The following is a 27,679-nucleotide window of genomic DNA, read 5'->3' as shown; positions in this document are numbered from 1 at the left end:
GGACTGGCTCCACACTAACTCCACACTAAGGACTGGCTCCACACTAAGGAGTGGCTCCACACTAAGGAGTGGCTCCACACTAAGGAGTGGCTCCACACTAACTCCACACTAAGGAGTGGCTCCACACTAACTCCACACTAAGGAGTGGCTCCACACTAAGGAGTGGCTCCACACTAAGGAGTGGCTCCACACTAACTCCACACTAAGGAGTGGCTCCACACTAAGGAGTGGCTCCACACTAAGGAGTGGCCCCACACTAACTCCACACTAAGGAGTGGCTCCACACTAAGTAGTGGCTCCACACTAAGGAGTGGTTCCACACTAAGGAGTGGCTCCACACTAACTCCACATTAAGGAGTAGCTCCACACTAAGGAGTGGCTCCACACTAACTCCACACTAAGGAGTGGCTCCACACTAAGGAGTGGCTCCACACTAAGGAGTGGCTCCACACTAACTCCACACTAAGGAGTGGCTCCACACTAAGGAGTGGCTCCACATTAAGGAGTGGCTCCACACTAACTCCACATTAAGGAGTGGCTCCACACTAACTCCACATTAAGGAGTGGCTCCACACTAAGGAGTGGCTCCACACTAACTCCACACTAAGGAGTGGCTCCACACTAAGGAGTGGCTCCACACTAAGGAGTGGCTCCACACTAAGGAGTGGCTCCACACTAACTCCACACTAAGGAGTGGCTCCACACTAAGGAGTGGCTCCACACTAAGGAGTGGCTCCACACTAAGGAGTGGCTCCACACTAACTCCACACTAAGGAGTGGTTCCACACTAAGGAGTGGCTCCACACTAAAGAGTGGTTCCACACTAAGGAGTGGCTCCACACTAAGGAGTGGCTCCACACTAAGGAGTGGTTCCACACTAAGGAGTGGCTCCACACTAACTCCACACTAAGGAGTGGCTCCACACTAAGGAGTGGCTCCACACTAACTCCACACTAAGGAGTGGCTCCACATTAAGGAGTGGCTCCACACTAAGGAGTGGCTCCACACTAAGGAGTGGCTCCACGCTAAGGAGTGGCTCCACACTAAGGAGTGGCTCCACACTAACTCCACACTAACTCCACACTAAGGAGGGGCTCCACATTAAGGAGTGGCTCCACATTAAGGAGTGGCTCCACACTAAGGAGTGGCTCCACACTAAGGAGTGGCTCCACACTAAGGAGTGGCTCCACATTAAGGAGTGGCTCCACACTAAGGAGTGGCTCCACACTAAGGCGTGGTTCCACACTAAGGAGTGGTTCCACACTAAAGAGTGGCTCCACATTTTTTATTTTTACCTTTATTTAACTAGGCAAGTCAGTTAAGAACAAATTCTTATTTTCAATGACGGCCTAGGAACAGTGGGTTAACTGCCTGTTCAGGGGCAGAACGACAGATTTGTACCTTGTCAGCTCGGGGATTTGAACTTGCAACCTTTCGATTACTAGTCCAACGCTCTAACCACTAGGCTACCCTGCCGCCCCATTAAGGAGTGGCTCCACACTAAGGACTGGCTCCACACTAAGGACTGGCTCCACACTAAGGAGTGGCTCCACACTAAGGAGTGGCTCCACACTAAGGAGTGGCTCCACACTAACTCCACACTAAAGAGTGGCTCCACACTAAAGAGTGGCTCCACACTAAGGAGTGGCTCCACACTAAGGAGTGGCTCCACACTAAGGAGTGGCTCCACACTAACTCCACACTAAGGAGTGGCTCCACACTAACTCCACACTAAGGAGTGGCTCCACACTAAGGAGTGGCTCCACACTAAGGAGTGGCTCCACACTAAGGAGTGGCTCCACACTAAGGAGTGGCCCCACACTAACTCCACACTAAGGAGTGGCTCCACACTAAGGAGTGGCTCCACACTAAGGAGTGGCTCCACACTAAGGAGTGGTTCCACGCTAAGGCATGGTTCCACGCTAAAGAGTGGCTCCACGCTAAGGAGTGGCTCCACACTAACTCCACACTAAGGAGTGGCTCCACGCTAACGAGTGGCTCCACACTAACGAGTGGCTCCACACTAACGAGTGGCTCCACACTAACGAGTGGCTCCACACTAAGGCGTGGTTCCACACTAAGGCGTGGCTCCACACTGAGGAGTGGCTCCACACTGAGGAGTGGCTCCACATTAAGGAGTGGCTCCACACTAAGGAGTGGCTCCACACTAAGGCGTGGCTCCACGCCAAGGAGTGGCTCCACATTAAGGAGTGGCTCCACATTAAGGAGTGGCTCCACATTAAGGAGTGGCTCCACGCCAAGGAGTGGCTCCACGCTAAGGACTGGCTCCACACTAAGGACTGGCTCCACACTAAGGACTGGCTCCACACTAAGGAGTGGCTCCACACTAAGGCGTGGCTCCACACTAAGGCGTGGCTCCACACTAAGGCGTGGCTCCACACTAAAGAGTGGCTCCACACTAAGGAGTGGCTCCACACTAAGGCGTGGTTCCACACTAAGGCGTGGCTCCACACTAAGGAGTGGCTCCACACTAAGGAGTGGTTCCACACTAAGGCGTGGCTCCACACTAAGGCGTGGCTCCACACTAAGGCGTGGCTCCACACTAAGGAGTGGCTCCACACTAAGGAGTGGCTCCACACTAAGGAGTGGCTCCACACTAAGGAGTGGCTCCACACTAAGGAGTGGTTCCACACTAAGGAGTGGTTAACTCCCAAGATTTGGTATAATAGAACCAGTATTACATGACAAAAGTCCCAACTACTCTTTGAATGAAACCCTGGCCATAAAAGAAGGTGAAAAAACGAACGTACAAAGTTTACAGTCAAGCATCTAGTGACTGTCTAGAGCGGGGTAAATTATGTTCAAAGTTTCCGAAACTTCATGACGGGGAGAAACAGGCACACACTAAAGAGTGGCTCCACACTAAAGACACCTCAAGGGCATGAATGTTGGAATGGACCAATACCCTGAGTAGTCTACCTAAACCACCAGCCCTATCTGTTTCTCTGACGAGGTCAATCTACACGTCTCCCAAAGCAGAGGGAAGTGATTGAAAGTTTGAACTTGGCTTTCGGCAGCCTATCCTGCTAGACAGTCCCAGCAGTCATTTGCTTTTAATACTAATGTAAATGTTCACCCAACACTTTACCCAGTGGGCAGAACTGGTTGCAATGACGTAAGGCAGATGGTTTTTTTGTGACATCATGGTACTGACATCTTCCAATTGTAGTCATTTAGAAGACGCTCGTATCCAGAGCGTCCAAATTTTGCCCACTTGGTAGGGTACACAGACAATCGATTTCTTAGCAAAGAAATGAATACAAGTTGTGCATCAATCACCTTCAGAGAAATGTCCCACCCCCATCCCCTTCTTACTTAGCCAGGTTAGTCAATAATCATGTTTCCATCCAAACCTTTTTATGCAAGTAAAAAGTAGGCTACCTGTCGGATAAAAAAAAACTCAGGCCAGGCCTGTTGGAAAAAGCAATTGTCAGTAAACTTTCCTAAATGTTGACAAAACCAAAATACGTTTGAAAGCATGGATCCTTTTTTTGTCTGTGAAATAGATAATGCGACAAATGGCAGTGAATCTTTGTTTTGCACATCTTTTGATAGAATAGCCATCATGTCGCAGTAAATGTGCAATCACACGATGCTATGTTGTGTGGTCCTATGACAAAGTGCTTTTTATGTGCACTACGTAATCATGCACAGCTTTTTATTCGCAACAAGCCAATTTGATGGAAACACACCGCTGCCTGTAAAATGTGCATCTCTTTTTGTGTGAATATTAAAATATTCACTTGAAAATCTTTCGACAAATGGATGGAAACCTAAAGTAGCTATTGAAACAGACGTTTTCATATAAAAAAACAATACCAAGGCACCCTTATGATGCAAGTTAAAATGCCATTATCTTGACATGTCTACAAAGATAACTCTTTCAACCTGGACATCCAAAGATTTCTCGGGGGGAAAGTGCCTTTTGAGTTCCCCATACCAGTGCTCACAATAGACCACAATGGCTGTGGCTTGCTGTCCACAACGGCCTGCCTTCTCTATCGCAAGCCTGTCCTTGACCTTGACCAGCCATCAGTTTCCAGCCTATTGACCTTTCAGCTCCCAATCAATCAGTGGGTCAGGTACCTCTTGACCCCTGGGAAGTGGTAAAGGTAGACTCTCTTCCTCTGGTCAAGTGGCTGTAGAAACTACACACCACACACCGACACACGTGCACCCACACTGTTCATTGCCCGTCGCTTTCCTTCAACCTCCTACTGAGTTGTACTGAGGAGCCTCCATGGTCCTCTGATTGGATTGGCCATGATAGAGCCCACTGTGTGAAGTGTCTCATGGTCTGATAATGGTAGGAACACTCAAGGAGAGTGCCCTTCCTTCCTTATGAAGGAAGGGCATGGTGTCATATAGATTGCGGTGTCATATAGATGATGACTCAGTGTGTGTGGTCATGGGGACGTATAGCCGCGCAGCGTATAAACATGTCATCATCGACATACATGAGAGGCTCACTCGTCCCGCCAATTGGATTGTCGGCGTAATGCTATCATAACGAGCTTAGCATAGCTTCCTCCATTTGCTGGAGGTTTCCCTCCCTTTTTCCTCGACTGATCTTTCACAGCTAAACTAACACAGTCAAACTGAGAAAATGCCAGCAGTAACTCTGATGTTGTCATGTTTCCATCTCATGAATTTAACTCCGATGTCTTCTTATTAGCCTAGATTTGTAGTTTTAAATTCAGTAACTACAGTGGCATATTGTTGTCATACTTTGGTCGATAATGGTATTGATATGTGTATGATATTGACATCTTAAAATAAAGACTGCGGATTGTTACTTTTATTATGGTAATTTTGTCTCATGTGCAATTATGCCATGAATGTTATTGTCTCGCAGTTTTGTGTTATGTTCAATGTATAAAATATATCCACACTACTTTGTTTTTCACCCCAATTTCGGGATTACGATCTCATCTCATTGCTGCAACTCCTTGGGAGAGGCGAAGGTCGAGTCAAGCGTCCTCCGAAACATGACCCGCCAAACCACGCTTACCACCCGCTCGCTTAACCCGGAAGCCAGCTGCAACAATGTGTCGGAGGAAACACTGTTCAACTGACTACCGAGGTCAGTCTGCAGGCACCCGGCCTGCCACAAGGAGTCACTAGAGTGCGATGAGCCAAGTAAAAACCCCCCCGGGCAAACTCTCCCCTAACCTGGACGACACTGGGCCAATTGTGCGCCGCCCTATGGGACTCCTGGTCATGGCCGGTAATGACACAGCCCTGGGATCAAACACCTGCAATGCAGTGCCTTAGACCCCTGCACCACTCGGGAGGCCCCTATTTTGTAAAATTCGAATAAAGTGAAAAACGTTGGTAACGTCTAAGTTCTGTTAATTAAAAGGCTAATATAGCCTGTATTATACATTTAAAAAACAAAATTAAGCAGATCTCCCTTCTCTCTTGAGGTAGCCTAGTGGTTAGAGCGGCAGGTAGCCTAGTGGTTAGAGCGTTGGACTCGTAACTGAAAAGTTGCAGGATCAAATCCCCGAGCTGACAAGGTAAAAATCTGTCGTTCTGCTCCTGAACAAGGCAGTTAACCTACTGTTCCTAGGCCGTCATTGAAAATAAGAATTTGTTCTTAACTGACTTGCCTAGTTAAATAAAGGTAAAAAATATCTATACAGTTACTAAATACACACACATCTGAAGTCCCAGCATACAGGACACAATTTTCTCTTTGCTTTTGAGGTCATTATACAAGAGGGTTCGAAAAAGGAGTTGACTAATGATGTTTATCAGTTTGATTGGGTCCTGGAACACTGTAATGTGGTAGTAATAAATGGCTTGTTGAGGAGGCAACACAGATGGTGTTATATCAAGCATGCCCTCTGCTGGAGGAGATTCCAGGCTGAGAAATAACACTTGTTCAAGTTTCCTCCTCCCAAATCTCTGGCCAGTGAGAATCCTTAGCAATCTGAGGCCCACTAGAGGGGTACTGTAGGCTACAGGACTATGTAACAGGGTTGTTTGAGTACTTACCAGAAGCAATGTAGGAGTCTCAGAACCATGGTGCCGGAAAATTACTATATATGGGGCTGACAATTGTTAAATCGGAAGACGTTCATCCGAAACTGTGACATGCACACATTTGTGAACTGGGTAACCTATTGGTTTAAAAATACCTTGGGATGTGTGTGTGTGTTCTGCACTGTCCAGTCTGTGCTTTGTACGGTGAACGCTGCCTGGCCATTACAGTACAGTCTGTTTATCCAGACTAACCCTCTCACCCCCAGCATCTGCTCATCGTCCTCCCAAGGCCTGGGCCGTTTCCTGGCTGCAGTACACACTGGAGCCCACTGTTGCGTCTGCTGGGGCTGATAAGAGGCACCGACCTCAACGCTGCTCCCTCCGATGCACTGACAGGTCACCAACAGAACAACTGGCTGTTGTATAGGGGGGAGTGGGAGGGAGAGACAAATCTGTGACTGACATGAAATTACACCAGTTGAAGGGAGGGTCAGGGCCTGGCCGCTTAAGTTTGGGGTGAATTTCTTATTTAAATTTTTTATTATTTTATTAATTTTTCCCCCTTTTTCTCTCCAATTTCGTGGTATCCAATTGTTAGTAGTTACTGTCTTGTCTCATCGCTACAACTCCCGTACGGGCTCGGGAGAGACAAAGGTCGAGAGCCATGCGTCCTCCGAAACACAACCCAACCAAGCCGCACTGCTTCTTAACCACAGCATGCATCCAACCCGGAAGCCAGCCGCACCAATGTGTCGGAGGAAACACTGTACACCTAGCGACCTGGTCAGCGTGCACTGCGCCCAGCCCGCCACAGGAGTCACTAGTGCGCGATGAGACAAGGATATCCCTACCGGCCAAACCCTCCCTAACCCGGACGACGCTAGGCCAGTTGTGCGTCGCCCCATGGACCTCCCGGTCGCGGCCGGCTGCTCGAACCCAGAGTCTCTGGTGGCACAGCTAGCACTGCGATGCAGTGCCTTAGACCACTGCGCCACCCGGGAGGCCCCCTAGTTTGGGGTAATTTCTTAAGCCCTGTTTAGCGAATCATTTTTGTCTACAAAGGTCGATAGTGATACCATGATGCGGGATATTCCATACAAAATCTAGAACCGGTGGTCTCAAATCTTGAACAATGTAGTTTTATCTCAGTGCATTGGCATCCGTTACTCACAAACAGTGATTGTGATTTAGAAAGAGATGAATAACTTATCGACTTGAAAAGAGAAAAAGGGAGGAATGAACTTCTTCAACAAGTAGGTCTTTCTCTGACAGCTCTGAAACCAAACAAGTGAGACCTCTAGTGGTAGCCTTGAGAACGACGAAGCTATTCGTCAAAAGAAGAAAAGCTGGTCTGGATCCCAAATGGAGCCCTACACTCTAAAAAGGCAAACAAAAAAAGCCAAGGACAAGAGCATCCCTGGTATGACGGCACAGTCACTGTGAACAGTTGAGTGGGCCGAGGAAGGAGCTTTTCTGACTGCAGGTATGTGTTTTCTGAACAACAGTGGGGGCTAAATGCATCACAGCGTCAGAGAAATCCTGACACTGTGGTGTCAATGCTCTCTGTCTGAGCTGCCCTCAGAATCTGATGGACAGATGAGAATGGAGAAGTGAGGAGAGGGGGGAGGAGGAAAGAGGAGTACAGCAACTCAATTTAGAACGTCGTAAGAGTGGAGGGCTTTCTTTTGAGAGCAGAGAAAGAAAGAAAGGAGAGCAGTCTGTTACAGTACATCGTCATTCAGCTTTTAAAAGAATCTGTAACCTACACAACAAATATACTTGGATTCATCCGAGCACAGCATGTCTGGGTCCGCTGTCTGTGGTTGACCAGGACGAGTCAGATCTGAAAATAAATACAGTCAGATGAGTTTAGTCAGAGAAATAACGGAGAGGAGACAGTTGAGAAGGAGCAAACATTTCTAATAGTGGTTCCCGACAGGGTATTTTTGCTGAGGGAGACTGCCCAGTTTGTTACTCTTTGGGCAATATATGATAATGTCCCTTTCAGAGTTGAATTCCCTGTACAATAACAGTGTAGTTTGAAGTCATGTTTGAGGTTCAAGATTATTAACTATGTTTGGGAGCGTTTCTTTCGGCAATGTCAGAGGGTTCTTTTCAGGTGGAACACAACAATGAGCTGGCAAAAAGGAATGAGAGAGATTAAAGAAGAGGCCATACAGAACTTTTGCTCTTGAGAAAAAAGTGCTAAGTGGACAAATATATCTAGAAATGACCTGATTGGACAGACAAGAGCGCACCTTTTTATGATAAAAATATTGTGTGTGATAATGTGCTGTATATGAACCATACAGCCAACATTCAAGTCAAAATTTAACAAACAATTAGGGAAAGGGGATACCTAATCAGTTGCACAACTGAATGCATTCAACCAAAATGTGTCTTCCGCATTTAACTCAACCCCTTGTAATCAGAGAGCAATTCAACTTCCAACGTTCGTCTTTAAGTCTTATAGTATTTTAGTATTTTTTTTTGGAAAGAGACTCTTGCTAATGACCTTGTTAAAATAAACTTAGTCAAATCATGAACAGCACTATTTAAGTACACAATTATTCCCCCCCCCCCAAAAATAAATATGTACACTTGATTAAGGTAGCACGTCAAAACTTTGATCTAAAACACAAAAGACATTACTCTCTTTTGTGGTTATCGTGTTGTTGTTTATTCATTTCATGGATGTCTATTCCATTGATTACTGTACTTTGTACCTTCAAAGCACCTAGCCTGACAGTCTACCCTTCTGAGAAGCACACCTGCCTCTTTACTTAATCATAGAGCTGTCTGGGGAATTGTGCAGCCTGCATTAAAGCTGTAATGACCTCACTGTTTGTTTCTAGCCCTCTGTCTCTTTCTCAGAAGTTCCCCTGAGAGCATGGACAATGCCCTTCACTCAACAGTCATAAAAGCCTTATGAGCATCAGTGGAGCTGTGGCCGTTCTGCATGACTGGAGGCACGAGGGAGAATGAAAAGACCAGGAGATGAGACGCGAGTCAAAAACCACAGTGAGAGTGGCCTGATTAAGGACTGACCCCAGTTCATCTCCAGGACGTCTGTACTCTAGAACCTCTACACACACATACACTACACCGCACTGTCTACATGCACTCCTTCCTGTTTCACGCTGCCAAATACTGAAGGACTTACTCATAGCATTGTGGTTAACCAAGGCTGAGTTCGCCATTGCTTTGTTAAGGGTCTTTGAGGAGACTCGATAGTGGTTTGTTTATTTCTATCAAAAGCATTTGGAAGTTGTAAGGACATTGACTAAAGACAGTAAATTAAACAATTAAAAAAATTTTTTTTTTTAGAAAGCAGAGATCTTCAGTGTTGTTTTTGTCTATCCATCCATCCATCCATCCATCCATCCATCCATCCATCCATCCATCCTCTCTGTGAAAGAAGAGCAAAATGAGGCTTCGGCACATTTCCAGTAAGTTTATTTCAGTATAAGTGGTTTTTAAAACACTTCACACTGTACCTCAAACATCTCACTTCCTTGAGACCCCCATAAGCAAGCAAGATCAACATATTCAAATATGGCGGTGTCCAATATCATTATATTCTGTGCAAAAACTTTTTTAAGCATACTATTTTACAGAAGAAAAAAGAAAAGAAAAAAAGTCTACATTTGGAAGGGTTGGGGGTTGAAACGGTCACACAATCAAGAATTATATTTTGTACAATTGTCAAAACTTGGGACTACATGAGATAAAATCTATCAGGTGGCTTTAGATATGTGCCTTGTTTAAACAGCCAATGCAGACAGGAGTAGTAGTATATAACAATAACAAACGACTTCTACTGCTGTCTCTTCAGTACAGATCATTCTCTTTAGCATTGTGTAAGGGTACTGAGTGTGTGTGTGTGTGCATTCGTGTCATCATAAATACAGTACATACATACAAACTCAATGTGTTCTAATAAGGCATATGTGGCAAATTGAAGTCCACAGAAAAGAAACAGTCCCATCAGTATCTTTACAGCACTATTTAAGGCCTGGAAAACAGAAAAGGGGGAGATAAAATCACAAGTACCTTATGGAAAGAATGTCAAAACAATGTATTGAAAGCAGCCCTGCAGTGACCGGGGGCGGAGAGTGAGATGGGGGGGGGCTGCTGTGACGTCACCCCCACAGTAGGATGGGGGTGGGAACGTGGTTCTGGAGCCTGGGGGCGCGATGCCTGCCCTGAACCAGTCTACAGTCAGACACTATCAAAACGAGTTCTTGGCTATACAAAGTGAGAGGACTGCGAGTGTATCCATTTCACATGAGAGGTGGGAGGGAGAGGGCGGGGGATCACACTGCCTCGTAGCCATAAAATCACAGATATAAAATACATTCATGAACAAAACCCCAAAACAGGTCAATGAATAAAAGCATACCTCACATCAATTGAAATGGCTCTTTAGCATAGACGAACATACACGTTTCAGTTCATGACTACACAATAAGATGGGGAAGAGTAAAAATACAAACATTTCTTGGCGCATCAAACTGACGTGAAGCGTTTTGCTAAACAGTGAGAGAGAGCTGGACACACAGTCCACTTCACTGTGACCTAAACATCATATTGCCATCCCAGCAAGCAAAAGTGGTTTCAATGACATAATTATGATGTCTATTATTAAATTATGATCAGGTTGTAGATTAGACTGTCCTTTTTTTAAAATATTTTTTTTATTTTTTTTAAACAGCAACCACAAAATGCAATAATCTGGTTATCTGACCAGATAACAACCAAAATATGACGTCTTTCCCATGACATCTTGCTCTCGCTCATGAAAAATATATCTTGCTGTAACAAAGACCAGTTCCGTGTCATCTGGTTTTATAACTTATTTTCAACCAGAAAACCAGTTTACAACAAAATTACGTCATGCTCCAAATGCTGTCTCTAGGGTTACTATAGTACCTCAGTGAGGGTTCTGAGTGTTGGCTAAAGACTCAGATGATGGTACCACGCCAGTGTCAGACCAGACAAAGACCCAGTTCCCTGAGAACATCAGAGACAAAGGTTCCAAACACTACAAACTAACGGCAGCCGATTGGGCATAATAATATTTGAATAACAAGAATATTTACATCGTGGTGGTCCTGAAAAAAGCAACTAAAATCAAACTGTTTTCCTATTGATGCGGCATTGGGAGTAGAGAAACACAACAGAATGATCAAGCTGACTTTTTGGAGTTAATAAACTCCTCTGTGTTATTGTTACAGCTGAGTAGACTACAGCAACTCCTGTGCTGGTGGTAGGAGGAACATGGATCTATATGACACCGCCTGGTGCCATCGATTTCATCTAATCGCTACTCATTGGTTGGTTACGCGGACGCCGAATGCTGTGTTCACGCCAACGGACAGTTTCAAATCAAATATCGACAACAGATTAAAGTGATCTCATTCGAACAGACAGTAACATATTCAGATCGATTTCTGTATGGACACCGTAAACAACGTACCATGGGCAAATAGTATACTCTTTAAAGTGACATAAATCCTGAATAAATACCATAAAGACTGTTAATTTATGCTGTGTCAAGGGCTTGTTTTCCTCACTCCCTTCAAGAAGCTTTTAAACAATTTTTTTTTTTTTTTTTTACATACAGTATATTGATTAGGTGTATATTTTCTTTCCTTAGGTGTGTTTTTTTCTGCATTGGATATTCCAGTTGCTAGGTACTTATTTTGGCTTCAAGCAATGAACTGCTCTTTATGGAGTTAGTTTGTAGTTGGGTCTATTCTCCCAGAGCGACTAACACACGACTCGACTCGCCTGACAGACTCCTAATCCTTCACAGTTAGCATCAGTTCCCGACCAATAAAGTCCTTTGACCGATATATATATATTATGTATAAAAAAATAAGTTATTGCGCATCCCAAAAAAGTGCATCGTATTTTTCTTTTAAAAAATATCTCTCGTTGCGTTTCACCTTTTCTTCCTTTGATCCGGAATCATATAAGACTGTTTTCTCGGAAGGGGTTGGTTGACGAAAGTGTTGGCGCACCTTCTTTCTTGACCTCTGACCTTTTGTCGTACCACGTGGGCACGGTTGCGTAGGTGATGGGTTGGGACAGGCAGGGCAGAGTGTATAGTAGAGTGATAGAGAGGAGGAGGAGGAGGAGGAGGAGGAGGGGTGGTCCTGCTACGCAATCACCATGGGAACGTCGTCTGAGAAGCCGCTGATCATGGGGGTGTCTTCGTCATCGTCACCTTTAAGGAGGACGGGTAAACAAGAGAACAAGGGAGGAGGGAAGAATGACATGATAGTTGCATTCAGAACGGCTCATGCTAAAATGTGGTTTATGATCCTGGTCATACCCATGAGAAATGAGTGGGGCCAGGAGTTTCTCCGGACGATGGGACCTGACAAGGACAAACTACGGTCCCTAGCAGCACAGCCTTTAATTGGGGACCAGAGTTTTTCTGGTCAGGTCACACCATCAGGAGAAACTCCGGGCCCTACAAGTGATTGATCAAAAGCCATGTCAATCAGATGGACGCAGAGCGGGATACCCAATGGGTGTTAGTTCACAAATAAAGACAACGTGGTTCAAGTCCAACACAGTGTAGACTGATAACATTAAGGCTCCTTAGCAGCCATCACACGCAGGCAAAGTCAACGGTAACATCAAGCGTCAACACAAAACAAGGGAGCGCCGCAATTACGGACATATGTGGCTACTTCGACATAGAACTTAACCAAGGAGTCTTACCCAGCTCGTCCCCTGAGGAGAAGATGGCCGAGCCCAGGCGGGAGTTGTAGTGGCTGTTGGAGAAGGCGGTGAAGTTGTTCTGCAGGCGGCGGTGCCTCAGGTACAGGACCACCAGGACCCCACACAGCCCCAGCAGCAGCAGGAACAGCACCGGCACCACCACTACCGCCATGTCTCCTGACTGACCCGAGCTCCGCACCGCGTCAATGGGACCTGGCAGGGAGGTGGGGGGGGGGGGGGGGGGGGAGTTAGTGACTTTCATTGACTGACGTGGTTGACATTGCATATACAGCACATGAAGGAGCCATTATGAGGGATTCTTGATATACTTTTATCTCACAAAGTTGATTGATGAAGTAAGATGAACATGGAAAACAATCATTACATTTACATTTAAGTCATTTAGCAGACGCTCTTATCCAGAGCGACTTACAAATTGGTGCATTCACCTTATGATATCCAGTGGAACAACCACTTTACAATAGTGCATCTAACTCTTTTAAGGGGGGGGGGGTTAGAAGGATTACTTTATCCTATCCTAGGTATTCCTTAAAGAGGTGGAAAAAAAAAAAAGAGATTAAAGAGATTAAAGAGATTCCTTAAAATCATCACATCAGTATTCTACCTCGTACACCTCTGTTGTATGAATGTATGTTGTTAAAGTGGATCCTACCTCGTACACCTCTGTTGTATGAATGTATGTTGTTAAAGTGTATCCTACCTCGTACACCTCTGTTGTATGAATGTATGTTGTTAAAGTGTATCCTACCTCGTACACCTCTGTTGTATGAATGTATGTTGTTAAAGTGGATCCTACCTCGTACACCTCTGTTGTATGAATGTATGTTGTTAAAGTGTATCCTACCTCGTACACCTCTGTTGTATGAATGTATGTTGTTAAAGTGTATCCTACCTCGTACACCTCTGTTGTATGAATGTATGTTGTTAAAGTGGATCCTACCTCGTACACCTCTGTTGTATGAATGTATGTTGTTAAAGTGTATCCTACCTCGTATACCTCTGTTGTATGAATGTATGTTGTTAAAGTGTATCCTACCTCGTACACCTCTGTTGTATGAATGTATGTTGTTAAAGTGGATCCTACCTCGTACACCTCTGTTGTATGAATGTATGTTGTTAAAGTGTATCCTACCTCGTACACCTCTGTTGTATGAATGTATGTTGTTAAAGTGGATCCTACCTCGTACACCTCTGTTGTATGAATGTATGTTGTTAAAGTGTATCCTACCTCGTATACCTCTGTTATATGAATGTATGTTGTTAAAGTGTATCCTACCTCGTACACCTCTGTTGTATGAATGTATGTTGTTAAAGTGGATCCTACCTCGTACACCTCTGTTGTATGAATGTATGTTGTTAAAGTGTATCCTACCTCGTATACCTCTGTTGTATGAATGTATGTTGTTAAAGTGTATCCTACCTCGTATACCTCTGTTGTATGAATGTATGTTGTTAAAGTGTATCCTACCTCGTACACCTCTGTTGTATGAATGTATGTTGTTAAAGTGTATCCTACCTCGTACACCTCTGTTGTATGAATGTATGTTGTTAAAGTGTATCCTACCTCGTACACCTCTGTTGTATGAATGTATGTTGTTAAAGTGTATCCTACCTCGTACACCTCTGTTGTATGAATGTATGTTGTTAAAGTGTATCCTACCTCGTATACCTCTGTTGTATGAATGTATGTTGTTAAAGTGTATCCTACCTCGTACACCTCTGTTGTATGAATGTATGTTGTTAAAGTGTATCCTACCTCGTATACCTCTGTTGTATGAATGTCACCACACATTGTTACTGAAACCGACGTTGAAGATTTATGGATGTTCGTAGTAAATCTGTGCAGTAACTTCCCATCCTCCCCAGTGTCCCCTCCCCGCCTCACCTTGTCCCAGCTGGTCGTAGAGCAGCAGGGCGGGCTCGCCACACAGCTGTCCGTTGAGCAGGCAGCGGGCCTGGACGGAGAAGGTGTAGTTGTGGCCCGCCAGCAGGCTGCTGATCCGGAAGAAGTTCTCCGTGGTGTTACCCAGGAGCACGGTGGAGTTGGACAGGCTGTCGTACACGTGCACCTCGTAGCCCTGCGGAGAGACACCGAGCACGGATGTGCAGACAGACAGACATTGATGGTGAATATCAGAGGAAATAAAAGACAGTGGGGTAGATCTGCCATCACAGGGAGACAGCTGTGTGTCCCTCACCCTGCTCTCATTGAAGCTCCTCTCCTTCACGGCCAAACTCTTCCAGAAGAGGAACACATGGTCTTTCTCCGTCAGGATCTTCAGAGCCTCTGGAGCAGGCAGGGGCACTATGTCCACACAGAGTAGAAGGAAAACACTTTAACAACATACATTCATACAACTATGTTCATGTAAGAACAATCCCCACTAGGTTTTGAATGTGATCTCCCCAGAGCTGTTGGTGCTCTAGCTTGAACTCCTTTAATATTCAAGAAATCTTGACTAGCCCCCAGCCACTATATAACAGATTGTGGGCGCGTTCCAGGTCGTCTATCTATATTGCAGTCGGGCTGCACATGCCAGAAGATCGCTACATTACATCAACATGACCCCTGAGATGTTTTAACTCTTTCCCGGGGGATTGTGGGAAAAAGAAACAGCTGATCGCCGGCTGCTATTAAGATGACCTGGAACGCGCCCGTCTCCGGGACATAAGCCGGGCCGTACTTGTGTTGAGCGTGTAGCTGGCCTCCTTGCTCATGTTGCGCAGGCGGACGGAGACGCTGTAGTGTCCGCCGGGCTCCAGGCCCTTGAGGCAGTACTCCACCGTGTTGTTCTGGGTGGTCAGCTTGTAGCTGCTCTCGGTCTTACGCACCACGTCCTTCAGGTGCACCGCGTACGTCTGCACGGGACGGACACATCCAAATCAAACTTTATTGAAAGTGCATTTAACAATCTCAACAGAGTTTACAGTAATATAATTCAACACAAGAACAATGAATGACAGACGTGTTGGCATCCAAAATGGCACCCTACTGACCAGAGCCCTGGTCAAAAGTAGTGAGGGACAACTGTTCATGGTACTACACTGAACAGAAATATAAACACAACATGTAAAGTGTTGGTTCCATGTTTCATGAGCTGAAATAAAATGGTAGACATTTTCCATACGCTCAAAAACCTTATTTCTCTCAAATGTTGTGCACAAATTTGTTTACATCCCTGTTAGTGAGCATTTCTCCTTTGTCAAGATAATCCATCCACCTGACAGGTGTGGCATATTAAGAAGCTGATTAAACAGCATGATCTTTACACAGGTGCACCTTGTGCTGGGAACAATAAAAGGCCACTCTAAAATGTGCACTTTTGTCACACAACACAATGCCACTGATGACTCAAGTTGAGGGAGCGTGTAATTGGTATGCTGACGTCAGGAATGTCCACCAGAGCTGTTGCCAGAGAATTGAATGCTAATTTCTCTACCATAAGCCGCCTCCAACATTCTTTAGGAGAATTTGGCAGTACGTCCAACCGGCCTCACATCCGCAGACCACATTTATGGTATCGTGTGGGCGAGCAGTTTGCTGATGTCAACATTGTGAACAGAGTGCCCCATGGTGGCAGTGGGGTTATGGTATGGGTAGACATAAGCTACGGACAACGAACACAACTGCATTTTATCGATGGCAATTTGAATGCACAAAAAATACGTGACCAGATCCTGAGGCCCAATGTGAGGGCCATTTTTTTAAGGTATCTGTGACCAACAGATGCATATCTGTATTCCCAGTCATGTTTCAAACAATAATGTTTCCTTACACTGAAAAAAGTCAATGGACAAGGAGACACTGCAATCCAGACTTTGGGTCTGTTTTGAAGTTTAAGCTTCAACTTAATTTAAAAAAAGTTACCCATCACATTAACTGTATCTGAAAGAGCTGACGCTTGAGGTTGGCCGTACCAGAGGAGCACTGGGGGAGTCGTAGGGAGGCTGCCACTTCAACGTAGCTTGGGTTTTCTCAACTCGCACCTTGTGCAGGTTACGAGGAGGAAGCCGCTCGTTGGGAATCATCTTAACCACCGCATACTCCGAGGGAGGGCCCAGGTAGGGAGAGATGGCCCGCACCTGTCACACACACGTGAACAAGCACACACACATTGAGATATTGTTCTTCAGAAACCAAAATGTACACATAGGTTAACCGAGTGGATTTTCTGCAGTCGATCATTTTACAGTTCAGTACAGTTAGGACCAAAATGGAATCAGTGGCGACAACGAAAAATCGTGTTGCACGTCAATAAAGTTTTCTGATTCTGTGTCTGAGGCATTGAGAGAGGAATCCGGGTTAAGAGGGTGAACTCACGAGGAACAGGTACTGCTCATCACTGTCCACAGTGACGGTCCGGCTACTAGCGCTGGTGTTCACACTGTGAGGGCTGCGGTACAGGTCCAAGAAGGAGGTGGCAAAGAAGATGCCATACACCTGTACAGACAGACAACAACCACACAGTACATCACTGGCTGCACAGGGAGCCAGAATACTCCAGCAGGGTGCTTCACGGTAGCGGTGGATGAGGCGAGTTCCCCCCTTACCATGTAAAGAGCTTTGAGCATCTAGAAAAGCGCTTTATACATCCAATCAGTTATGACTCATTTATGTAATTCCATATTATATTTTGTTTGTGGGGACTGGCTTTATTGCTCTTGCCTGGTGTAATGGAACCAATGAAATAGGGCAAACCCCGCCCATCAGGCACTAGAGACAGGCTTAACCAAATGCTTGAAGCATTTGAAATTATACTACAGATACTACTTAAACCCAGGGTCATGTTCATTAGGCACCAAATAGAAGAAAACAGACTAGAGTAGGGACTACCCGAACTTGTCCAAGAAGAAGCGCTCATTTTCGTTTTCGGTCAAAAAACGTTGTATGATGTTTTCCGTTGCGTGACCAAATGAACATGACCCATGTCTGTAATACAGTAGCTGTCATGCTGTGCCCGTGTTACCTGTGCGGAGGAGCCGGTTACAGTCCAGCTGCATTCCACAGAGCTCTGGTTGAGGGCCCGGGCCTTGAGGAGGGGAGGCTCCGGCTGGGTGCCTGTGGTCTGCTGGCGGGACAGGGCTGTGGGGCTGTCTCCTACACCGGTCTGGGCCCACACAGCCACCTCGTAGATGGTACCCGTGGTCAGGTTGGCAGCTGGAAGTGTACAGGTAAATACAGACAGAGTTGGATTAGGATATTGAAAACACTTAAGTGTGTGTTTGTGACGCATAAAACGAAGTTATATTTGAAAAACACTTGTTTTGCTGTCAGAAAATGTGTGGACACTAGTGGCAGACAGGGGCCTACCTTTCAGTATGCTGCCTCGCACGGTGTAGTTCCTGCTCTCCTTCACGTGAGCATCAAACACCCAGGACAGCACCACCACATACTGCCTCACCTGCACACACCCACGGAACAACGGTAGAATTATAGGGCAAGTTAGAATACATAGACAAGCACGGAGTCACTCAGAGACGCCACCAACTGACCTCATATTGGGAGTTAAAGCTGAAAGACAGGCTCATCGAGTCTTCTGTGATGCTGTCGGTGATAACTGAGGGAGGTGGTAGAGCTGAGAGAGAGGGAGAGACAGACAATAAGCACCAGCTCCAATAAATTAGACATCTACATAGTGGTGGCCAGCAGAGGGCGATAGAACACTGTAAATCTCCACAACGCAACCAGTGGAGCAAGTGCACTGAAGGATTACAGGTCGAAACCGAAATAAGAAATGTGCCATCATCCGGTGACCCAAACTAAAAAGAAATAGCGTGTGATTACAGATACATTCTTATAACTTGCGACCCACCTCTCACATAGTTTAAGAAACCCTGGATTAGTGAATTTGTCAAATTTATCAAATTATCATCATGCCATATTATAAATTGTCAGGGCAATGATCGTGAGAGATTCTGTCATACCTTTCTTGGGGATGATGGATTTAACCTCAGTCCAGTTCCCCATACCTCGACCCGTCACTGCTGCCACCTGAAAACACACAGGCTCAGAACTCAACAATTCTAAGAGCTCATGTTACCTTGTTCTAATGCTAAGAACCCAAATGTCACTATGAAGCTGCTCTGAAAGACAGGTCTCTTACTCTAAACTTGTACAGAGTGCTGGGCTGTAGGTTTTTGACCTCCACGCTGTTGTCAGTGCTTCGCTGAGAGAACCACTCCACACCTTTTTCACTGTACTCCACCTGTCACACACACACACACACAACACACACACAGTCAGAGAAACAAAACAGGAAAAACAGGGTTGAAACGTTTTTTTTCTTCTTCATGTTAATAATAAACCCACATTGGAATGTGTGGAGTCTTTCATATTTTTCTGGTGAACATCTACTTTGATTCCAGCACCCACTCAAAGCCAACGGTTGTGCGTATGTTTCTATCTCTTCTTATAGCCCTACTGCTCAGGACATGACACTAACGGAGAGGCGGTTAATAGGTTTACAGAGGAAACGACATTGTCTGGGCAGGCTAACTCACAATGTACTCCCGGATCAGGCCGTGGGCTTTGTCCGGAGTGCTCCACGAGGCCTCCACCGTGCCGTCCTCTCCGTTGTCACATGACAGCTGCAGGTTTCTGGGGGGGTCGGGCACTGCAACAAACATTACATAACACTACTGTCAATCCACGAAAATATTCCATTGGAAAACACTGTTGCAGGCAGGCCACAAACTTCAAAAGTAACATAACAGTGATATAAACACTAAAGGGGTATTTCCAAGACTCTTTCAATAGAGATTCTCCATTGAGCATCAGTCCGGGGGTAGGCTTAATCTGGGTCCAGAAAAACCTACCTGCATTATTCCTTCTGTTACTCATTTTGCCTGTCAGTTAGCAGAGCAACTTACAAGTAGTGCATTCAACTAGGGTGAGCAGAACAACCACAATAATTACATGGACAACGTGTGAAATCAAACCTTAGACAAATCCTCTGCTGTGAATGGACACAGTGAAATGATTGTGTGTCTTGCTCCCTCTACCTTTCACTCCCCCTCATCTCTACCCTTCCCCTCTACCCTCTCCCCCTACATTTTAAGAACATTGATCAGCAATAGCCAATGAGAGCTCGCCACAAGCAATGTCGTTCAACTCAAAAATGTATTGAGTAGGTATTTCAACTCTGTAAGGCAAGTCTGACTAGCCACAGCTACGTTAACAATCTAATCACATCATTGTTTTCGCGAGACAGCGTGATATCGAGAATCTTGTAGTGTGCGACCCCCCGTCGGTGTCACATCGTCCAGCGTGCGTACCACTACGTTGGAAAGACAAACCACTACAGGAGAGACGGTGGTTTAATGAGAGGCTCAGCAATCTTAGGATTTTGAAAGTCGTGTAGTCTACACACGGGACATCACTCACATCCCTCGGGCGTTCTCAGGGTCAACACATCGTTGGTCTTGTGCTGCTTGCTGAGACACTGCGTCAGAACCTTCACCTGGTATGTGGTGTCTGGCTTCAGTACCGACAGTGTGTAGCTGCTCTTGTTGCTGTGTGTGTCCATGGAGGTCCACTGCTGGGTGCCCACCAGCCTAGCACACAGAGACAGACAGATATACAAACACAGTCAGACACACACAGTCAGAATAGTAGAATACACCAGGTGTAATTTTAATTGGTTGTGCATCATTCGGCAGTTTCTCTCATTATGTCAGTCACTGACAGTCACTCAATTAGCCATGTCAGCTGACAATTTTTAGATTGGTAGTTAGCTAGCTATCTAAACTTGTAGTAATCATGGCTGAATATTGAGCGGGCACGCAGGACATGTGACCAGGGCCCTGACATCCAGGGGGCCCCCCATTTATTTTGTTAGACATCCTCACGCAGACATCATATTATAATGGTTTAGTCATGGTGAAATGTGAAATATTGCAGGAATTTAGCTTTAAAACTACATCTCCAACCCATGGAAAAATGAGTAGAATTGCAATGTGTTATAAAATTGTTATACAATTACAGAAAACTTGCTTTAAAACTGCAAAATGTTTCTATGCCCCATGGCAAAATGTGTAGAATTGCAGGAAATTAACTACAAACTTAAATTCTTCTCTACGCTGTCAAGAGAGGGGGCACTAAAAATGTTTGCCGCAAGGTGGGAGGGAAACCAAATCTTGCTTAGGGCCCCCAAAAGGCTAGAGCTGGCCCTGGAGACACACACACACACTCACAACACATGGACACTCTCACACAGACAGACAGAACACACAGACTGACCTGAAGTAGATGAGGAAGTAGCAAGAGGTCAGGGGCAGGTTCTTAGGTCTGGACCAGGTGAGGGTGATGGCGCCAGAGAAGTCTGCCGTCCACTGCAGGTTCTGGATCTTGTAGACCAGAGAGTCGGCTACAGACAGACAGGTCAGAAACCCACCCCCAGTACAAACGTGAGAGAGGAGAGATACTACGCCATCACCCTCGCCTGGATGACTGAAGACTCTGCTTATGTAAATTGATTGGGGCTGTGACATGATTTTCATTAAAAGTAGACTCAGCAATATGACATCGTAATACACAGCAGGACCACTTCCTGAATACAGAAATAAACAACAACATTAGAATTGGCCAGGACTGCCTCTATTAGCTCGGTGTGGGTCTGTTTCAAGAGCCAATAGGGGCAGTCTTTCTTGGGCAGATTTTAGTTCTGTTGTTGTTGACGTCTGTAAAGCAGGAAGTTGCCCGCAGCGTGTGATGATTGTACATTCCCTAGTCTCCCTTTAAGTGCGGAAGAAGCCTGGCTACTGAAGACTCACTGGTGCAGTTGTCCTCGTCACTGTGGTCGGAGCAGTCCATGAAGCCGTCACATTTCTCACCGTCCAGCACGCAGGCCTCCCCGTCAGCGCAGCGCGTGCCGTTCACACACGTCAGAGGCCCTCGCGTGGCTACCAGACAAAGAGAACGAGAGAAAGAAGACAGAGGGAGGAAGGGAAAGAGAGAAAAGGAGAAGAGAGACAAGTGTGAGAACCATATCCCCTTTCAAGGTTTACTCGGCACGCAGAGTGAAACGTCAACGCTCCAGTGTCTTAGTCTTGTTTATTTTTTGTGGTACTGACTCAAGATGGAACTGTGTTTTGTGCATTTTATGAATGAACACCGTTACTGGGTTGGCTATGTGTATCAGACGCACCTTTTTGGCCAGTTTGAAAGTCTCCCCTCAAGTCTGTGTACTGACTGGCTGGCTGACTGGCTGAATTAGACCCGTGGCCCCATGAGGACCATAGGTCCTCCACACTCTGTGTGTAACACTTACGACAGTGGGCTTCGTCCGAACCGTCCAGGCAATGTTGGTGGCCGTCGCAGCGCTGCCAGTTAGAGATGCAGGTGGGAGGCTTCTGGCAGAGGAACTGGCCCCTGCTGCAGCGGCCAGGGGGCAGGGGAGGGGCTTGGGTGAGCCACGGAGCCTGTGTCGCCGTGCCGTTGGCTGCTGCCATGGAAACAGAACATAACCACACGTCTGAAACGATCTCACAGAAGAGAGCGTCCGAGCGAGCAAAAAAAGCGCTCCTCTGTCTTACCTTACCCTGCCTAATGCTGAGATCCCACCATGAGTCTTTTCCAATCGCTGCAGACGAATGAAAGGAGACAAGTAGCTCCAACATGTTTTCTGGCCAAGTCACATGGTCAGGAATAACCACCTGGCCCTACCTACATACAGCTATATAACTAGTCCTGAGCTGTGTAGCCAAGGTGGCAAGCCCTTTGGTGTAGATGGAGATGGTGGTTCACCTGTGGGACAGCCCAGTTCATCACTGCCATCGGGACAGTCAGCATAGCCGTCACACACCCAGGAGTTGACTATACAGGCTCCCGAGCCACAGTGGAAGCGGTTAGGGGCACAGGACGACGGGCCTGGGGCAGGGGTGTGGGGCGTGACTCCTAAGAAAACAGAGAGGAAGAGGTTTAGATACACATAACACTTCAAATGGTTTGGTCATAGAGATCTGGCAGGAGTGACAGAGTAAGAGAGTAAGAGAGTGAGAGAGTAAGAGAGAGAGAGAGTGAGAGTAAGAGAGTGAGAGAGAGAGAGAGAGAGAGAGAGAGAGAGAGAGCAAGAGGCAGAGACAGAGAGCGAGAGAGACAGAGAGCGAGAGAGACAGAGAGAGCGAGACAGAGAGAGCGAGACAGAGAGAGCGAGACAGAGAGAGCGATACAGAGAGAGAGCGAGACAGAGAGAAAGAGCAAGAGGCAGAGACAGACAGAGAGCGAGAGAGACAGAGAGAGCGAGACAGAGACAGAGAGCGAGACAGAGACAGAGAGAGCGAGAGAGACAGAGAGAGCGAGAGAGACAGTGAGAGCGAGAGAGACAGTGAGAGCGAGAGACAGTGAGAGCGAGAGAGACAGTGAGAGCGAGAGAGCGCGAGAGGCAGAGAGCGCGAGAGGCAGAGAGCGCGAGAGGCAGAGAGCGCGAGAGGCAGAGAGCGCGAGAGGCAGAGAGCGCGAGAGGCAGAGAGCGCGAGAGGCAGAGAGCGCTAGAGGCAGAGAGCGCTAGAGGCTGAGAGCGCGAGAGACAGAGAGCGCGAGAGGCAGAGACAGAGCGAGAGAGGCAGAGACAGAGCGAGAGAGGCAGAGACAGAGCGAGAGAGGCAGAGACAGAGCGAGAGAGGCAGAGACAGAGCGAGAGAGGCAGAGACAGAGCGAGAGAGGCAGAGACAGAGCGAGAGAGGCAGAGACAGAGCGAGAGAGGCAGAGACAGAGCGAGAGAGGCAGAGACAGAGCGAGAGAGGCAGAGACAGAGCGAGAGAGGCAGAGGCAGAGCGAGAGAGGCAGAGGCAGAGCGAGAGAGGCAGAGCGAGAGAGACAGAGCGAGAGAGACAGAGCGAGAGAGGCAGAGACAGAGCGAGAGAGGCAGAGACAGAGCGAGAGAGGCAGAGACAGAGCGAGAGAGGCAGAGACAGAGCGAGAGAGGCAGAGACAGAGCGAGAGAGGCAGAGACAGAGCGAGAGAGGCAGAGACAGAGCGAGAGAGGCAGAGGCAGAGCGAGAGAGGCAGAGGCAGAGCGAGAGAGACAGAGCGAGAGAGGCAGAGACAGAGCGAGAGAGGCAGAGACAGAGCGAGAGAGGCAGAGACAAAGCGAGAGAGGCAGAGACAAAGCGAGAGAGGCAGAGAGCGCAAGAGAGGCAGAGAGCGCAAGAGAGACAGAGAGCGCAAGAGAGGCAGAGAGCGCGAGAGGCAGAGAGCGCGAGAGGCAGAGAGCGCGAGAGGCAGAGAGCGCGAGAGGCAGAGAGCGCGAGAGGCAGAGAGCGCGAGAGGCAGAGAGCGCGAGAGGCAGAGAGCGCGAGAGGCAGAGAGCGCGAGAGGCAGAGAGCGCGAGAGAGGCAGAGACAGAGCGAGAGAGGCAGAGACAGAGCGAGAGAGGCAGAGACAGAGCGAGAGAGGCAGAGACAGAGCGAGAGAGGCAGAGACAGAGCGAGAGAGGCAGAGACAGAGCGAGAGAGGCAGAGACAGAGCGAGAGAGGCAGAGACAGAGCGAGAGAGGCAGAGACAGAGCGAGAGAGGCAGAGACAGAGCGAGAGAGGCAGAGACAGAGCGAGAGAGGCAGAGGCAGAGCGAGAGAGACAGAGCGAGAGAGGCAGAGCGAGAGAGGCAGAGACAGAGCGAGAGAGGCAGAGACAGAGCGAGAGAGGCAGAGACAGAGCGAGAGAGGCAGAGACAGAGCGAGAGAGGCAGAGACAGAGCGAGAGAGGCAGAGACAGAGCGAGAGAGGCAGAGACAGAGCGAGAGAGGCAGAGACAAAGCGAGAGAGGCAGAGACAAAGCGAGAGAGGCAGAGAGCGCAAGAGAGGCAGAGAGCGCAAGAGAGACAGAGAGCGCAAGAGAGGCAGAGAGAGAGCGAGAGAGAGCGACAGAGAGCGAGAGAGAGCGAGAGAGAGCGAGAGAGAGCGCGAGAGGCAGAGAGCGCGAGAGGCAGAGAGCGCGAGAGGCAGAGAGCGCGAGAGGCAGAGAGCGCGAGAGGCAGAGAGCGCGAGAGGCAGAGAGCGCGAGAGGCAGAGAGCGCGAGAGGCAGAGAGCGCGAGAGAGGCAGAGAGCGCAAGAGAGGCAGAGAGAGAGCGAGAGAGGCAGAGAGAGAGCGAGAGAGGCAGAGAGAGAGCGAGAGAGGCAGAGAGAGAGCGAGAGAGGCAGAGAGAGAGCGAGAGAGGCAGAGAGAGAGCGAGAGAGCGCAAGAGAGGCAGAGAGAGAGCGAGAGAGAGAGGCAAAGCGAGCGAGAGACGCAGAGCGAGCGAGACAGACGGGCACAGAGAAAGCGAGACAGACACAGAGAGACAGAGAGAGAGAGTATGTACCAGAGCACTGAGCCTCGTCAGACCAGTCTCCACAGTCATTCTCTCCGTCACACTTCCACCAGGAGGGCACACAGCGCCCGTTACGACACTCGTATTGGAAGTCCCGTGTGCAGCCTGGCCCCTCAGTGGGGGAGCCTGAAACATACACACACTCAGGAATAATCTCATTTCTAGATACAAACACTTCATTTATAAAGCGCTGCAGTGAACACAACTGATGCATGTGACACGCAAACACACACAATGTGTGTACTCACCACAGTTGGCTTCGTCAGAGTAGTCCCCGCAGTCGTTCATGCCGTCACACTTCCACCCCAGGCTCACACACAACCCGTTGGCGCACTGGAAGTTGTAGGGGTCACACGTCTTCTCAAACTCAGGGTGAGTGGCTAGAGGGAGAGATATTTCAATGCCTTTCTAGGACCGACAGTGAAACCAAATAAGGAATGCTTGTTCCTTTTCCGTTGCACGTTTTTAAATGTTTCCCTCCGGATTTTTCCTTTTGAACATGACCCAGGTTCGGTCACATGCACAGGAAAAGATATGTATATAGTGACTGTAGATATCAGCAAAGTTGTAGTGTTTTCTGTGAAGGTGGGGTTAGTGGAGTAGGACTCACAGCAGCCGGCGTAGGCCACGTCCTCATCGGATCCGTCCTCGCAGTGTTTGATGCCGTCACACACCAGAGACTGGAACAGGCACTGGGCTCGGTTCTGACACACAAAATCCATGTAGCGCGTACACAGGGGATCTGCAAGGAGGGGACAGACACAGACACAGTACTACTATATTACAATGGGATATACATCTGAGAGATTCTCAACGATATTCTCATTTGAACTCTTTTCTACGACAATAGCCATCAAATGTTTCCGTTTTTCGAAAGACCAAAGTGCATCTGGGGTAGCAGGCGAAAAACAACAATAACGGTACGCATACACAATGTCTGCAGCATAGAAATAGATTCTATTTTCCGGAGATTCTACTTCTATAGTTTGCAGGGGTTCTAGTTCGTCTTGCAGTTGGTCACTCACCACAGTGTTGCTCGTCGGCGCCCCCTGGGCAGTCCTGTACTCCGTTGCAGTGGGCGCTGGCAGGCAGACAGGTGCCGTTGGAACACAGGAAGCCATTACAGCGATCCCCCACTGTCAACAACAACACAGCATCTGTTAGTGCCAAACCATCCTATCAAAGGCTGGGCATAGAAATCTGGGTAACACTGCTTGAACTGTCCTTCATAAAGGCTACCTAACACTGTCATAGCATTGTCATAACAATGACATAACATTGTGTGTGTGTTTCCCCTCACCGCAATGTGCTTGCTCCTCGTCAGAGCTGTCCTGACAGTCGTCATCACCGTCACACACCCAGCGCTTAGGGATACAGTGGCCCGTAAGACACTGGAAACTACTGGCCTCACAGGTGTGGTGACCCACTGATACCGGGAGGGAGGGAGGGAGAGAGAGAGTAAGAGTGATGGAGAGACTAAGAGAGAGACTTTTTTTTTTAACATGTTCCTGATCGCACCTGTACAGTTGGCCTCGTCTGACCAGTCCCTGCAGTCATTGTCTCCGTCACATCGCCAGGCGTCGCGGATACACACGCCACGAGCACACGAGAACTCCCCTGATCCACACTGGTGACTCTCTGGGATACACACACACAGTCAGTAATCAGAGGAAGCATCACGTAGGCTATATACAATCTCAGAAGTCATACAGGCTAGAGCACACGTTATCAGTAAAAAACATGCTTGGAAGTGAATGCACACACACACACACACACGACTGAATGGATGGATACAAAACATACACACACACTCTCTCGTCCTCGTACCACAGTGTTCCTCGTCACTGTTGTCCCCACAGTCGTCCTCGTGGTCACACTTGAAGGCCAGCGGGATGCAGGAGCCGGACGCCACACAGCGATACTGGATGGACGGGTCACAGGAGGTGGTGGCTGGAGGGGGACAAACAGGGGGCAGGGTGTTGACATAGAGCCCAGAAGGACAGAGAAAGAACAGCAGCAGAGACTCAAAGCAGAGTGTATTGTGACAGTGACAGCAACAAACTCTAGTCCGGCTCTATTGAACATTATCTGTTGGATCCATTTCATTCACTATGTACTTCACAAACAAGGATTCAACACCCAATCAGTTTTACAACAATAATAATAAACAGAATAATCTGAGTGAGTTGTCCATTGTCTAGCTGTGTGTCTGAAATGGCCTGACCCAAAGTAGTGCACTATATAGGGAATAGGGTGCCATTTTGGCTCCACTCACGGCACTCCTGCTCGTCGCTCATGTCGCCACAGTCGTTGTCGCTGTCGCACTTCCAGATGCTGCTGATGCACTTGCCGTTGGCGCAGCGGTACTGGTTGGGCAGGCACGTGTGTTCTGGGGGAGGTGAATTTCATTCGATTTTGGATTGCAAATACAACGCACATCATCAAGAAGTGTATCTGAATCCTAAAGGACAGCATATAAAAGTGTCAACAAAAACACTTCTTTCCAAAGTGGTCCTTGCAGAACAACCACCAGTCACACGGCCAGTCAGGAAGAGGGAGAGGAGGGCAGTGGTTCTCTGCATTCACTGAGGCACGGATCTTCAATC

At 47.5% G+C, this 27,679-nt stretch overlaps 1 protein-coding gene across 2 annotated transcripts in view; it reads right to left on the bottom strand.

Annotated features, from left to right (window-relative positions):
- Window positions 1-9,448: 9,448 nt before the first annotated feature.
- Window positions 9,449-27,679, bottom strand: part of LOC120029073 (sortilin-related receptor-like) — a 78,888-nt gene continuing 60,657 nt past the window's right edge. The window contains exons 23-48 of one of the 2 annotated variants that reach the window (XM_038974378.1): window positions 27,349-27,462; window positions 26,901-27,023; window positions 26,592-26,711; window positions 26,374-26,499; window positions 26,099-26,209; window positions 25,684-25,815; window positions 25,322-25,453; window positions 25,065-25,199; window positions 22,511-22,660; window positions 22,035-22,208; window positions 21,538-21,666; window positions 21,005-21,131; window positions 20,150-20,319; window positions 19,267-19,379; window positions 18,870-18,971; window positions 18,691-18,757; window positions 18,259-18,341; window positions 18,077-18,167; window positions 17,733-17,923; window positions 17,087-17,206; window positions 16,684-16,848; window positions 15,450-15,624; window positions 14,964-15,070; window positions 14,651-14,843; window positions 12,745-12,957; window positions 9,449-12,241 (exon numbers count right to left, since the gene is read on the bottom strand). In XM_038974378.1, coding sequence (XP_038830306.1) covers window positions 12,174-12,241; window positions 12,745-12,957; window positions 14,651-14,843; window positions 14,964-15,070; window positions 15,450-15,624; window positions 16,684-16,848; window positions 17,087-17,206; window positions 17,733-17,923; window positions 18,077-18,167; window positions 18,259-18,341; window positions 18,691-18,757; window positions 18,870-18,971; window positions 19,267-19,379; window positions 20,150-20,319; window positions 21,005-21,131; window positions 21,538-21,666; window positions 22,035-22,208; window positions 22,511-22,660; window positions 25,065-25,199; window positions 25,322-25,453; window positions 25,684-25,815; window positions 26,099-26,209; window positions 26,374-26,499; window positions 26,592-26,711; window positions 26,901-27,023; window positions 27,349-27,462 — 3,431 coding nt within the window. In that variant the 3' untranslated portion in view covers window positions 9,449-12,173. The remainder of the gene's footprint in view (window positions 12,242-12,744; window positions 12,958-14,650; window positions 14,844-14,963; window positions 15,071-15,449; window positions 15,625-16,683; window positions 16,849-17,086; window positions 17,207-17,732; window positions 17,924-18,076; window positions 18,168-18,258; window positions 18,342-18,690; window positions 18,758-18,869; window positions 18,972-19,266; window positions 19,380-20,149; window positions 20,320-21,004; window positions 21,132-21,537; window positions 21,667-22,034; window positions 22,209-22,510; window positions 22,661-25,064; window positions 25,200-25,321; window positions 25,454-25,683; window positions 25,816-26,098; window positions 26,210-26,373; window positions 26,500-26,591; window positions 26,712-26,900; window positions 27,024-27,348; window positions 27,463-27,679) is intronic. The other variant, XM_038974379.1, reaches the window with a different exon arrangement.

Source organism: Salvelinus namaycush, chromosome 34 (genome assembly GCF_016432855.1).
Source record: "Salvelinus namaycush isolate Seneca chromosome 34, SaNama_1.0, whole genome shotgun sequence".
NCBI lineage: Eukaryota > Metazoa > Chordata > Actinopteri > Salmoniformes > Salmonidae > Salvelinus > Salvelinus namaycush.
This window is presented reverse-complemented; position numbering and strand designations above follow the sequence as displayed.